This window comes from Lactuca virosa, chromosome 3, assembly GCF_052849685.1.
Source record: "Lactuca virosa cultivar CGN04683 chromosome 3, Lactuca_virosa_CGN04683_v6, whole genome shotgun sequence".
NCBI lineage: Eukaryota > Viridiplantae > Streptophyta > Magnoliopsida > Asterales > Asteraceae > Lactuca > Lactuca virosa.
This window is the reverse complement of record NC_136428.1, coordinates 41,548,971-41,563,767: the sequence shown is the minus strand read 5'-3', so window position 1 is coordinate 41,563,767 and position 14,797 is coordinate 41,548,971. Positions and strand designations below refer to the sequence as shown.

Below are 14,797 nucleotides of genomic sequence, written 5' to 3'. Positions count from 1 at the left end.
TCTATACCTCCAACATCTTCTTGGATCCCATTTGTTTACATATACCATTAAAGTGGAGCAGATCAGTAAAATTCATCTACATCCTATGGTTGTTTAACTTTAACTTATATCGGTCTAATGATCTCGAACGGAGAGGCTTATTTATCTTAATATATGTTATGTATTATTATGTGCTTATCCCAAATAAATCCCAACACTTGTAACATGTTTCTTTAAGGGCTTTGACATAGAAAGAACCAACGTGCCTTGTTTCAAAAGATTTGTTGAATTGATGTCTTTTATGGATAGTGATGTCAATCATAACTCAAAACACGATAGTTGTTCCTCGTCGTGCAAAGTCTTGTGTGGTTTTAAAATGGCAAATTCTTATGCCATCCTTTTATGCATTTGCACATATTATTCTAGGAGATTAAAAAATATATAAAAAAACAAAACACTAGTAAATTATTCCTTTCACCATTCAAATCAAGATAATTAATAAGCCTTTTTACGTGGAGCTCAAAAGTAGCTCACATGACTGTTTTTCACTTGTGAGAGTAAAAAGTTATAATAAACAGAAACCATAAACCCTCCAAGATAATTAGTGTCAGATATCAAACCATTTTGATCGCAAAGTTAAGGGTCCATCTTTTACTTACAAGAGTAGAACTAATAAAGTACGCACCTCATATTTATAAAGAAAATACTGATTGTATTGGTCCACAAAAAAATCTACATTGTAAAATACACACACAAATTCAACTTGAAGATTAAAGTATAATAATAGACAAGAAAGAAATACCACATTAATGTGGTGTAGCTTTGCTAATTAAATACCCATGTTGAGTTGATAGGAAAAGAGCATATATAATTAATTCTTTTAAAGGCTTGACATGAAGAACTAAAAGTTGGGGAACATATTGAATCTTTCTCTATGACTTTGGGCTACGAATAGCTCTATTTAGTGCCCTACAAATCCTTGGAAAGAAGTGAGTGAGCAGATCTTGACAAGAACCCATTAACAGATTTCGCTTTTGTTTAATCAAATCATTCTTTACTCCAATATACTTTGTTCCATTCTCACTAACCATTTATGTCGTGTTTTCTCTTGCGTTCGCTTTTCTCTCAATTCCCTAGTTCTATTCCAATTTTCGAAGAGAAGAAAAAGTAGGGGTGACATTGTGTAGCTACAGGTAGATAAGAGAGACCCTACCAATTTATATGATAGTCCAATCATACATATAGCTAACATAATGGTTCTCTTTGTCATCTAAGTCAAAGTAAAAAAGGTCATTCATATAATTGGATGCCATGTGGTATTGTGTACATATAGTTTACAACACAAAAGTCTATATCAAACAAGTTTCAACAAATTTTACTATTTTATTTTACTGGGTGTTTAGATTGTTCTGTTTTTTATTTCATATAGATTGTCCCATATTATAAGATCCGAGAAGTAAAGGGTTTGGTGAAACATCCCTACTAGTTTACTTGGCAATGTGAAAGTATGAAATCGGTGCTTTTAAATTATAATAGATCTTGGTGGAAAATAAACCTGAAATTGTTATGTTCAAAGAATGTGATCCTTACAAGATAATAAGAACTAAAAGTGTAAATATATGTGAGGAGCCAAAGATTGTCTCTACAAAAAAAAACATATAGAGAAGACTCCAACATATATATAGCCACTTATAAGACCATGTCGCACCAATATGAGATATACTAACAAAAAACTAACTACCGATAAGCTAGCTTGATCAGGCAGCTCAAGTCATTCAAGTCTCACTTGAGACATAGACGGTAGTTAGAGTAGATTAGTTTGTTGTTTACAAAAATAAGGTTAGGAATATTATACATTGTAATTCAAATGATACCTAACGTGTATGAATAAGAGAAATATATAGGCACTACCATATTGTGTATAACTTTAGCCATTCGAAAGCATATCTTTGTGCCTTTGTGTGAAAACTGTAAAGTTGGTGTCAATGGCTTTATTTATGTGTTTCCTTTGTTTTTGCTTTAGTTGGACCCTTGGAATCCAAACCAACTGTAGTAGTAGCATACAAGCCAATAATCAAATAATCGGGAACAATACTAGAAAGTGGGCTCATACTGTAATTTGTCACATGTTTTTTTACGGGCTATGGTAGCAGACTAATAATAGCATCCTCAACATAAAATGTCAATGTATTATGTTGATCCCTTGGATTTTTGTGAAGCTGAAAATATCAGTTGTCAGAAAACGCGTATTCTTGATATTGTTGCATATTTAGATTACAGTCGATGCTATTTTTGAATTGTAACGAAACATGTAAGGTTACCTAAAAATGTTTTACTTTATATGTATAAAGATTTAGATTTCAAAAATAGGTCTATATTCCAACATTAGCTTTTAAGTATTTCCGACTTTCTATTTTCTTGATCTATTCTTATATTTTATATATTAAGATCGATTTAGATTTGTGTCGATAGTTTTCATAATTCAAATGTTTATAATTTTGGTTTCAAACATTGTGTAGAGTGGTATATAACTATATATAGTACAAAATTCTAGTACTTAAATTTGTCATATAAGGTAGAATGTTGAGAAACATTTTGTACTTTTTTTCCTTAATGTTATTACATTGTGTTGGAAAACTTGTATTTTCTTAATCACCAAATACGGGTTTATTATGCAATGGATCACATAACATCTAGTTAGAAGTTTGAACTTTGAAGGATGTTTTCTGGTTACTGTGACTTTTGAGAAAAGTTTGGAATAAATCTCAGTATAATATGTTTGTGGTGTTGTTTCCTCGAAAACAGACATGCTGTGTAGTACTTGTATTTCTGCCTTTTTGGTTTGATCATATTTTCTTTATAATCTTAATTGTAAGCAGTCTAGAAGAAATGTGGCAAAAAAACATTTTAGCAAAACATATTATATATAATTAAAAACGATTTCATTGGATTTTTTTCAATATGGAACAACAACAAACGAATGTTAAACAGGTATTTGCAGCACAAGAAGTAGGAACTACATGTGGTTATAATTATGTCAAGAGACCATAAAATTTCTAGTGTAAATGTGTGATTTAAAATTGTATCCGACAATATGTGGCAACAGATACTTCCGTCACATTTAATTTATTGTCAACATCCTGATTTTTTCAACCCATATCGCCAGTTTAATGTTGAAGCATAATAGCTGAAGAGATACAAAGCTTATACTCGATGGCACATTTAATGTAATGTACCTAAAAAGGAGGGAGTTATATATGCTGTATATTCTTATAGAACATCAAAAATTATAAGCTAATATTCTAAAAAGTTTAAACCAAAAATAAAATTCAAAAACAAATCTAACTACACAAATCCAAACCCATATTTTCAAAGTTCAAACCTCACAAAAGACATCAAGATTTTCGCCACCTTCAATTCCCCTCACTCACTCACTTATTTTACTTCTGCTTATGATGGCTGCAAAAGCATAAATAAACAATGAGATCTTAAACACTCGAAAATATTATTTTATTATTTATATAAAATCCCAAAGTATTAAGACTAACCGAGGAAGGAGCTGAATGAGTTAAGCCTTGGACTGGAGACTGGATATTGTAGACCTTAATATCTCGTCCCCAACTATTGATCTCAACTTCTTAATAAACTCTTCACGGCTTGTTTTCTTTCCCTACATATAAAAAATCATTTATGAATTCAAAATGATTTGATACAACAGATGATGATGAGTGTATTTGTACATGTATGTACATACCCTAAGAGATTCATACAAGATACGGACTAGCTTCATGTCAGCTGGAGCTACTTTATCTGAAATAGCTTCAAAAAGCTTTGAGAATGGCATCCATGGGGAATTAGGAGCCCTAGAGGTGCTTGATCCAACACTAGCCCCCTTTTCTAAAGACATAGGAGACGCTTTCCCACTTTGAAATTGCATTTCATTCTTTCCCTAAAAAAAATTTAAAAAATAAAAAATAATAACACAAAAGAATAGATACAATCTTGAAAATATGATAATATCACCTTCCAGTCACACAGATTTTTAAAGGCTAAATAAGCTTCCAGTCAAAAATGTTTAATGTTATCTTGTTACCCTTTAGCAAGTCAAAATACTCACCAATTTAAGTGGGGAGGAATCTATCTTTAAGGGTCCATGGGGAGGTTGAGTTGTTAACTTTGACATGTCAACCCTACTTCGCTCTATAATCAGATTCCCTGTTGTATTATCATTCAGGAATATAATTAATTATAAGGTCTCGCCTCTCGGATGATATACTGATGGGTTATTTTGTATTCATATTCATAATTTAATTATAAAAAATAAAAAAAAATAAAAAAAAAAAATACTACCTTGAGCAGTAAGACTAGGAGACATCTTAAAAGTGAGTGTGTATTCCGGATAGATATGTGTATTCATATTCATATTCCAAACAACAAAATGATTTGGATTTTCCAGATTATCAACTCCACTGTCAAAGCACTCATCACTCGGGTAAAATTGTTTAGACCCCGGTAAAACAACTTCCATATTTCCCAATATTACACGGCATAAAACCATGCACTGTATTTGTATTTCTACCCCTTTTTCGTCAACATCACAAATAATATCTTCACTGAAACACCACCAAAACATTAGATCTTTTTCTTTCTCTTTTTCTTTTTCTTTTCTTTTTTTTTAAATAAATATCCCAAATAACATAAAGCTTATAATTATATAACACCCGTACCTGTTGTGGGCAGAATGGACAGCTGTAAAGTGGACCCCATAGCCATACCTTCCAAGTTTTAGCCCATCATGTCCTAGCCCATAAACCCCAGTGGTGGAGGTGGAGGTGGACCCCACAGGGCTTGCAAACCAACCGTATCTGACATTCGCGTTTCCACGTACTTTTTTAGTAATTTCAGCCTGTGCATGGAAAAGATCTAGCTTCGATTCCATAATACCACCACTACATTTCTTCACTTCAATTATATCAACCTTCAAGCCTTGACTTTGACTTTGACTTTTCATAAACATATTTCTCACTGTTTCTTGATCCAAAGTAGGGGATGCAGCATCTTCTTCATCAATCTGTATTTTCTCAACACATTGGTCAGCTTTTGCATCTAGATGGTTTTTTGTTTGACCTTCCTGGTCAATTTTGACCCTCTTAACGTTTGACTCTTCCACACATTCTTCCAAACTATTGTTACTTATTTCGTTTAGTTCGATCTCAACATGCAACTTAATTTCAGGGTCTATTTCAATTTCACTATCTTTCTGAATTTCATAACTTTCAGGGAAAAAACAGCTACCTTTTTCATCAATCCATGCTATCGGTTTTCGGGCCCCGTTTTTCAAATCTACTTCATTCATATGTAAAATATCTAACATTAGCTGACGCCCATTAAACTTCACCTCAAAAGCTGTTGTTTTTGCCATGAAGTGTTCTTTAACCAAGTCAATAACATCTTGGGAGAAATCATTCCATTCACCACCTTCAGAGAAAAGGACACGTTGAGGGAGTCCACTTTTCATAAAATTTGAGTAGTTTTTTAGTAAAATTTTTGAGGAAGAGGAGCATGTGGACTTGAAGCTATTATTATTGTCTCTCTTTCTCTTTAGATTCTTGTTCAATATTGATGCAAAACCAGGCCTCACAACACCTAAAGCCCAGTTGCTAGATCTGGCTATTTGAGATAAGTGCTTCCTCTTTGAAGTAACAATGACCCGACTACCAGTGTTGTTGTCTGATACTTTAACCCATTTTGATGCCATTTTACCTACACGCTTAGTAGTTGTAGTAGTAGTAGTAGTAGTAGTATTTACACAAGTCAACCTAAAGTCACCTATCTAGAGCAATTTACTATACTCAAAATGAGGTGGAGAAGGAATTGCAAGTCCTGCATAAACAGAACCCATTACAATGAGTTACTTTTTAAACTATAGTGATATAAAGAAAAAACAGTGTCAATGAATGATGTACAATTGTCTGAAGAATGATAAGACAAAGTGAAAGCATAAAAGAGAAAGATGAAGCTAAACTTTGCCTAAACAAAGAAGTTGGCAGTGAAATTTCATTTTTTTTTTCATGTTATAAAAATGCTACACCTCCCAGTAGAGAAGAAAATTTATTTTAGTTATTTATTTTTTTAAAAAGTGGCAACTGAAATAATATGTGTATGTATCCACAAAGTAATCCTGCACATAAAAGATACTCGGTTAGAGCATATACAGAGCAAAAGTTGAGCTTCTGAGAGTTTAATCACTAGCAATAAAAACTCTTTATACAGGAACAATTGCTTTGAAGAACACCTCAATAAAGACAAAAGTGATTAATTACTATTATAACCAAAAGATGATCAAAGGAAAACATTAAATTAAGCAGATTGAAGTTAAGAGAGCATACCATTTCTTAAAATTGGCTTCAGTTCCGCATAATGCGGCCATTTCCCTTCCATTGCTTGAGATCCACAAATTCTTAATCCTACCATAAAGTAATTACAGCTCTAACAAGTACTACACTAAAACACAAAACTTTCATCAGCACATATATGTAGGAAAATGTTAAATTGAACCATGGCTCCTTATGTTGAAGTTAGGAAGTCTTGGTGTGAAGAATATTTTGCAGATTAAATTGTCTATGTCACTGGGATTACAAAGGAATCATGTTAAACAGTTGTTTCAATGTGTACACTTCTTTTGAGAAATATTATTTTAATGAAAACAAGCATAAAACAGTTGTTTCTTTTTGATGTGATGTCTGTAATCCTCCATTTAATTCCATCTATGTCAAATTAAAGCCACACATATGTGGATCCAACTCACAAATAAGTGGCATCGCTAAATTTTACACTATGACTCGCAAAAACAAAACAGCAAACAATAATAAAATAATTGGAAACATCAAATTTTCATCTTCCTAACCCTAGAAAAATCTTGGACAACAGTTTACCCACATAATTTTTAGTCAAACTCAAGGATAAGCTGATACTAAACAAAAACGAAAGAAAACAATAGTTTAAATAATTGTTCAACAAAAAATACTGAAGGATTCATTTGATTTAATCTGGGAAGAGTTTGATAAAAAAAATTATATAAGCTGCCGGTTTTAGTGACGGATCAAACCATATCTTCCCACAAAACACTCAGATATCACATTAAAACACAGTTCAGTACGGATCTGTCAAAGATCCTAAGCAATACCATCGAATCCGGAAAAAAGGCATCAATTCGATCAAAAGAACTTACCAACAAAAGAACTATATAGCCTCAAGCATAAATCACCTACTTCCGATGGGTATCGATGAACAAGATCAATCTACAAATCGATCGTTAACTAGGTCGTCGTTTCTGCAAACGACTAAAAAGCCCAAAGTTGAATTTTGGGAAGCAGAACGCCAAGATAACAAGACAGCGACGTTAGAGCGGAGATGACTTGGAATTGATTGGGGTTTATGTATGTATGTTTTGTGTGAAATTATTGAAAGGGTTTTGCTTGGCGGAAAAGAAAACAGAGGAGAGAGAAACGTCGGCGAGGTCGCAATTCGGCCTTCGGGTTCCGGGGAAAATTATGTGAGATGATTTAGGGGTAGTTGTGGAAGAGACGTGACACGACGACGTTTCAATGTGTACTAATTACCAAACAGGCCGTTTCTGACTTTGTAAAGATTACCTTTCACAAAATATGGAGTAAACTACAAGTTTTGTCCTTTTTTGTAGAGTTTATATTTTATGTGCCATGTGATACAAAAATAAATTGTGTTACTATACTTATGATTATGGTTTTTTTTATTTTAGATTTGATTCCATGAGACTTATTCCATCTACCTTCTCTTTATTACTTATGAAATGATCATTTTTTTATTATATTTTTTATAGTTTTTAGACTAGATTACAACTTTTGTTTTTATGGAATATGGAAGTGAATAAGGTTCATATGGAACCAAATTTATAATACCTAACTAAAAAAGGGGTTGATTCTTTCACAAATCAATCCACCGAAAAATTAATGTGTATGCCCTTGTTTAAATTATATAGATTTTATGCATATGTTACCTCTTTAGGTTTGTTTGAAAACGAAGATGCTCCATGAGTCCATTCTTCCTCCTTTGTCCACGGATTTGTTTCCTAACATGACTCTATCAACTCTTTTGTCTTCTACTCCATTGGTGATGCCCCATACACGTCGATCTTCTTCCTAAAATACGTTATTGATCACCATTCTACCATATCCTCTTCTGCTCTCGCTTATTTACTAGATTTCCAACAAAGGATGGGGAATAGATGGGCTCATTTGAAGCTTCAGTAGCAACACATGCACTCAATCACGTTATCAAAAGTATGTATTACGGATCCCTTATACCCTTATGTTTCTGGTACATCAATTATGATTTTCGATTTAGATTTCTTTCGATCTTAGGTTTTCCTTTGCTTTTTTATTTTATTCTTCAGGGAATTTTTATGTTTTTGTTACCTTTATATTTCTTCAACACCAACTACAGGATTAGAGTGTTGATAAGGAAGTGTGAGTTGAAAAGTGGGTTGATCATGGATAAGAAAGAAGTTAAAAGGCAAAATAATAGATTGATGGTATTAGGAGGATGTGTTTTGTGAAATTATTGGGATAATAGAGGGTTAAACTCTTAAGAATAATCACATAAACGACCGAGGATTTCACCCACACCTTGAATGTGCATTAAAGGCTAATACCAAAATCTCACACCAAAATAGTGGATCTTCATGGTGCAATATAAATTTAAATTAATAAGGGGCATAATTGTTATTTTATTGAAAACTTCGGTGAAAGAAGCAAAAGTTGTTATGGAAGAATCAGCTTCCCTAAAAAAATCATATAAAATATTGAATGTTTATTATGAACATGGGTATGTTCATAACTGATGTATATATGTTTAAATATGAACATGTTTGTTCAGTTTTCAACATGAGTCAATTTTATGTGGTTTTTATGATTATGTTGTTATATGTTGAACCCTCTCCTACTAAAGGTTATGTATTTCGTCTAAATATTCCATTTCTTGCACATATAGTTTCTAAAGTGATTCATATCACAAGGTTTTTCGTGGCATTAATCACATTTAAAATGGACGTCAAGTCCAAAGTAAAATATTATATTACCTTCATTTTTTCCATTTCAGCATATTCATTTTCTTCAATTGAAACCCCCAAAGTATCTTCATCTACCACCACCAAGTACAAAAAAATTGGTCATCTGACCCCACTCCTCCGTATAATTGAAATCACACTTTTATGTATAGTTGAAACTAGACACTTCCCTTACTACATCACCATGTATCTTTATCATTGCACCATTTGTTGGAGTTTGTTAAGTGGTCAATTATATTTGCATATTGAACTACATCATCTCAACCACATCATTTCAGCATATTCATTTTCTATTACACATAAGGATGTTGTAATAGAAAATACTTCCATAGAAATTCATCATAAGCTCTTGAAGTTCTTCAAAATAAACCAAACATTCAAAGATTTCTCCTAATATCAACCAAGATTAATTTAGCCTAACATAGTGTGACATCCCCAAATTTCACGGCCAGAAAAGACTGATTTGTTTATGCTTTATTTGAAAATCATAGTATATTTTAAATAAATATATTGCAGAATTTGTTCCCAGAAAAACATGATAAATATATTATCAAAGCATTTCCGAAGAAATATATTTTGTTCATATTAAAACTTTGGGATGTCATCGTCAATACTGAAACATAAGCATAAACAGACCTTACATTTATTTACACTAGTGATCTACATCTCCTTTAAATCTCTCAGTGTAAAGTAGTTTCGTATCGACACCTGTGATACAAATAAACTTGAGTGAGTCAGGTTGGGAAACCTGGTGAGTACATAGGGTTTTCAACCCACAATAATATAATTATTATATTTAATCATCAAACAATCAACTCAATTACTCATCCCCATTAACTTCTTTAATCTTAAGGATCTACCCTAAGAATCATTTATCCTTCATTCCTATGGATTATCCTAAGGAATAGGCACGAAGTCCATCACTGCCCGAGGTTTATACTACAAGCACTAACGAACGTCGATCCCCACGTACTGATCTTATACAATGATCTTACAAGATCTAGCCTAAAGGATCGATATGAACAACAAACTGACGAAGCTGCTTCGGAAATTCCCTAGCAGCAAACGAGGATCAATAAAGACATCAAATGAGGGGAATGGAATAAGTTTTACCACGAACCTTTGTTCGTAAAAGAAAGAACCACAAGACAATTAAGTCAGGGGTAGTTATCTAGATAACAATGCCTAGCCGTGGTCCGAATATCGTGAGGTATTTTACCCCCAGACTCACCCTATCCAGCATCGAACTTTGCCTAGCAGTGGTCTGAATATCGTGAGGTATTTTACCCCCAGACTCACCTTATCCAGCATCGAACTTTGCCTAGCAGTGGTCTAAATATCGTGAGGTATTTTACCCCCAGACTCACCCTATCCAACATCATAACATCAGACATACCTAGTAGTGGTCTATTACCGACACACTTCATTAGGCAGTCTACGAAGTTCCCTCAATTACTTCGTGAAAGGAAACGCTAACATATGAAGCTCGTCCGATCACTTCATAAAAGAAACAAAGACTCCAAAGCTCTTCAAAATAAAAAGTATAGGGAAAATACTAATAAAGTACTCCCGTACGCTCCCGTACCCCGACACGTAATAGTGTCAAAAAGAAGAACTTTGTACATGATACTTATCGGATGAACACATAGTTCAAAAACACCTAATGAACACATAGTTCAAAAACACCTAATGAACACTTAGTTCAAAAACACCTACAGGTTACGAGTCTGCTAACGTTCCACTGGACTATCTAGAATAGTCTGTGGTCGTTTTCTATACTCTGCTAGATGATTAAATCATCTTAAACATCGATACCTCTCATCAATTTTTATTTCATCACAAATCATCTAATTCATCTACTCATGTTTTACCCAACATATTTGTAGATATAAAATATATATACAGTTTAAATAAATTAAAACATGTATAAAATTGTTCATCCATCATAGATAGCAAGTATACAGATAATATGCACACATATCACGTAATTTATATAAAATACTTCATATCTATGTGTAAGATGAAAATAATATGCACTCACAAGATAAGACGATGATTGGACAGCACTTCGTCCCTTAAAACAATATTATTCGATGAAACCGGGATGTTTTCTCAAAAACCGGGCTTCACGCGGGCAGAGTTTCGACTCGAAAACTCTTTTTCTCGGGATCTTCGGGGGGTCGGGACTTGCTTCGGGTGTCGAGGATGATACCGGGGCTTCGGGAGGGTTAAAAGTGGGCTAAAGAAGGTTTAGAGAGTGAGAGATATCAGAATTAGCAAACAAATCCTGAAGGCTTCGTTTTCTATTTATAGGGTGAAATTTGAGATTCACGACGTGAACCATGTATGTTCACGTCGTGAATTCGATCCTGGTCACCCCTAGGCTTGCCATGTGTCTTCTAGGATCGAAACGTGTCGTTCACTGAGTTCACGTCGTGAACATTGTGTTCACGTCGTGAATGCAGTCAAATTCTCGAAGTTTGTGCTCCGAACTTCAGAAATTCATATCTTTCGCATACGAACTCCGTTTTTGACGTTCTTTATATCCACGCGTAGGTGAAGTTATGCTTTACAGCTTTCGTTTAGACTCCATCGGCTAATTTTGATTTTATTTTTAATATTATATTAATATTATATTTTTAACGGGCCGGGACAGGAAAAGTCCGTTAAAATTTCATAACTTCTTCATCCGATGTCCGTTTTCGTCTGTCTTTTTATCGTTACGCTACTATTAACGAGATCTTCGATTCTCGTTTAGGTTGTGTCGGCTAAAACCGCTCGATCTATTATTCGAATTTCGGGCTGCATACTGCTAAGCCGAAACTTCGAAAAATCATAACTTCCTCATACGAAGTCAGATTTGGGCGTTCTTTTTATGCACACTCTCGGTTTAACGTATTCTACGACTTTCTTTTAGATCTCTAAGGCCAAATATCGCTCTATCGTAAATTCACTATTTACGTCGCGCTGTGTCGTGCCGGTTCTGTCGCGAAACTTCGACGGGTCATAACTTCTTCGTTATAACTCGGATTTCAGCGTTCTTTATATGTACGGAATCCTTGTAACATATACTATAGATTAGTTAACATTACTCCTTCTAAATAATCTTCTATCAAAAAGTCATTTTCGACGCTTATCGTCTCTAAATTGACTAGCCCGAATCTGCGGGCGTTACACATAGCTAAGTTTAAGCAAAGTAAACACATTACTCTAAGAAAACAAGATGAAAATCCTAATCTTTAAGTGTTCTTCAAGGGTCTTCAAAGCTCCAACAACTCCATGAGAAATGCCCTAACATATGATCCAAGATTTCCCAAAAGCACCCACCAAACTACCTTCAAATAGCCATAAAAGTTGAAAACCTGAAATTGCCCCTGCAGGAGCCACGCGGTGTCTTGACCTGCAGTGCAAAATCTCACACGGCCTCGTGAGGTGTGTCGATCGAGAAAGCTTTTGTTATCCCCCTTTCCTCTTTGGTCCAATTTTTTCCTCTTGCTTTGACTTTTTTGACTGATCCAAAAGGTCCAAATGTCGATACCAAGGAGCCCAAAACACATAAATATAGCCCAAGAGTTCATAACCCAAAAATTATTCAAAGACCCATCAATTTCTTAGCTTATAAATTCCATCTTCCAATCCATCAAGCTCAGGTTTCTTCTATACAATCTTCAAAGTAAGCTCCAACGATATCAATCTTTAATCCAACTTTCTTTGATAACCACCAACAATCCCGATCATTCGCTCGAACTTCGTTTGTCTTCCGAATCTTCCTCCACGCTCCGCTCCATTTCTCCAAAATATATGCAATAAATCTCAAAAAAAAACTCGAAAGTGCCCGATATAGATATAAAAATAACGAAAAGGAAAAAATATGGATGAGGATTAACTGAAAATAAAATAAAATATGATAAAATAAACTATAAAAATAAGTAAATAAAATGACACTATCAAATCACCCCAAACTTAAACCTTACTTGTCCTCAAGTAAGACAAGACTAAAATGAACTCGGGATGAACTAACCTAAAAAGGAAAAAAAAAAAAAAGAATGAACATCCTAGGCAGAAATTCACGACAACGCCCTTAAAATAAAAATATATAATCCATTTTTAGAGATAAGAATCGCTTTAAGGGACGAGCCTTTGTTACACTCGTAGCAAGGGATACATGTTGAACGAGATACAAAACGAGCATGCATACTTCACTAATATGGGTTATGTAACATTTTGTTGTGTTCCAATCTAGCCCACAAACCATAAGAATGTGTTCCTCGGTTAGAATGTTCCTTACTTCCCACAACCTCCACCCCACGCCAAGGAATAAAACCTAGAAAAAGATATATCGGGCCAAAAATGGCAAGGAACGAGCTATGTACAAAGGTTTGAAAAACTACTGTTAGACTAGATTATTATTTATATATTGTTTTGTATTTATCTGGCCCATGATTCTGATTTGGGCCTAGTCCATGTATTTGCTATATATATTGTTCCTATTAATGAAAGGCTTTGGGGTGGGAATTATACCAATCAACTTGGTATCAGAGCTCTCCAAAATTCTCTCACCCTAGCCACATTCTTCTTTTTCCCTCCTGTTCTTCTCTTCCAAGTATATTCTCTGTTCTCTCGTTCTCATTCAATCTCCTCTTCTTTTTCTGTTATTTATCAACCATGGGTGAAGGACCATCAAACACTACACCATCAGAAAAACCATATGGCATATCCAACATCAAGGCTTCAATACCCATTATTCTTGATCTCGAAAAGCTGAATTATGACGCCTGGCGTCACCTCTTCCAAACCCACTGTAAGGGTTTTGGTGTTGCTGATCACCTCGAACCACCCAACGAAAAAGCTATTGCTGCTACAAACAAGGAAGAATGGGAACGTATCGACTCTATTGTCAAGATGTGGATGTTTGGCACTATCTCTGAGTCCTTGCTCCAGATGATCTTAAAGAAAGAGTGCTCGACATTCGAGATGTGGCAAGATTTTGAAGTGTTGTTCCGCTCCAACAAAGATGCTAAGGCGCTACAACTCGACCTGGAGCTCCGTAACATTACTCTCGGTGATTCTACCATTGAAGCCTATCTCACCCGTATCAAGACTATTGCTGATTTGCTTTCTAACATAGAAGCTCACGTGCCCGAAAAAAACCTGGTTATGTATGCTGTGAACGGGCTGTCTCGCAAATATGATCATGTTGCGAGTATTATCCGCCACAGTAGGCCTCTCCCGACCTTTCTTGAAACTCGTTCCATGCTTCTACTTGAATAACATCAACTGTTGAAACAAACCCCCTCTAATGGTGCCACTTCATTTTCTCCAACTATTCTTGTCTCGGAACAACAGCCAAATAACTTCTCCAATAATTTTCCTACCAATCGGGGAGGTTTCCATAATCGAGGAGCTCGTAATGGGGGGCGAAACGGAGGACGTGGCGGTAGAGGCAGAGGTCGTGGGGGCGGACGATGGTCTCATCAGCAACCGGCGGGAACATCTTCAACTGTTTAAACACCCCCTGGTTGGGGTTTCGGGTGGTTTCCGTTTAATTCCGTTGGCCGGGGCTTACTTTCATCTCCTGTTCCACAATCATTCCAGTCAGCCCCACAACAACAGTGGGCTGTGTCGCCTCAATTCCGCCCTCAAGTTCAACAAAGTTCATTGGTCCAACCAGATCATCAAGCATACTTTGTTCATCATACTGGCAACACTCCT

At 35.0% G+C, this 14,797-nt stretch overlaps 2 protein-coding genes across 3 annotated transcripts; one reads left to right on the top strand and one right to left on the bottom strand.

Annotated features, from left to right (window-relative positions):
* Nucleotides 1-3,163: 3,163 nt before the first annotated feature.
* Nucleotides 3,164-7,584, bottom strand: LOC145165537 (inactive poly [ADP-ribose] polymerase RCD1-like). 2 transcript variants are annotated; one of them, XM_079084274.1, is made up of 8 exons: nt 7,211-7,584; nt 6,369-6,483; nt 4,707-5,862; nt 4,330-4,592; nt 4,097-4,194; nt 3,734-3,928; nt 3,528-3,649; nt 3,164-3,438 (listed from the first exon to the last, which is right to left on the bottom strand). In XM_079084274.1, exons 3-7 carry the CDS (start codon nt 5,735-5,737, stop codon nt 3,548-3,550), a joined length of 1,689 nt encoding a protein of 562 aa, XP_078940400.1. In that variant the 5' UTR covers nt 5,738-5,862; nt 6,369-6,483; nt 7,211-7,584; the 3' UTR covers nt 3,164-3,438; nt 3,528-3,547. The 2 variants fall into 2 exon arrangements, with proteins under 2 accessions (XP_078940400.1, XP_078940401.1); XM_079084275.1 differs by having other exon boundaries at nt 6,369-6,478.
* Nucleotides 7,585-13,750: 6,166 nt separating this feature from the next.
* LOC145163439 (uncharacterized) lies at nt 13,751-14,356 on the top strand. Its single transcript, XM_079082279.1, has one exon. It carries the CDS (start codon nt 13,751-13,753, stop codon nt 14,354-14,356), a length of 606 nt encoding a protein of 201 aa, XP_078938405.1.
* The last annotated feature ends 441 nt before the right edge of the window (nt 14,357-14,797 follow it).

Bases quoted from the DNA above. Each gene is read 5' to 3' on its own strand.
- LOC145165537 (XM_079084274.1), bottom strand. From the start codon at position 5,737: ATGGCATCAAAATGGGTTAAAGTATCAGACAACAACACTGGTAGTCGG. The intron at 4,195-4,329 runs GTAGTATTTTTT...ATAATACAACAG, and splicing joins TCCTAGTCTTACTGCTCAAG to GGAATCTGATTATAGAGCGA. The intron at 3,929-4,096 runs GTGAGTATTTTG...AATTTTTTTTAG, and splicing joins ATTCCTCCCCACTTAAATTG to GGAAAGAATGAAATGCAATT.
- LOC145163439 (XM_079082279.1), top strand. From the start codon at position 13,751: ATGGGTGAAGGACCATCAAACACTACACCATCAGAAAAACCATATGGC.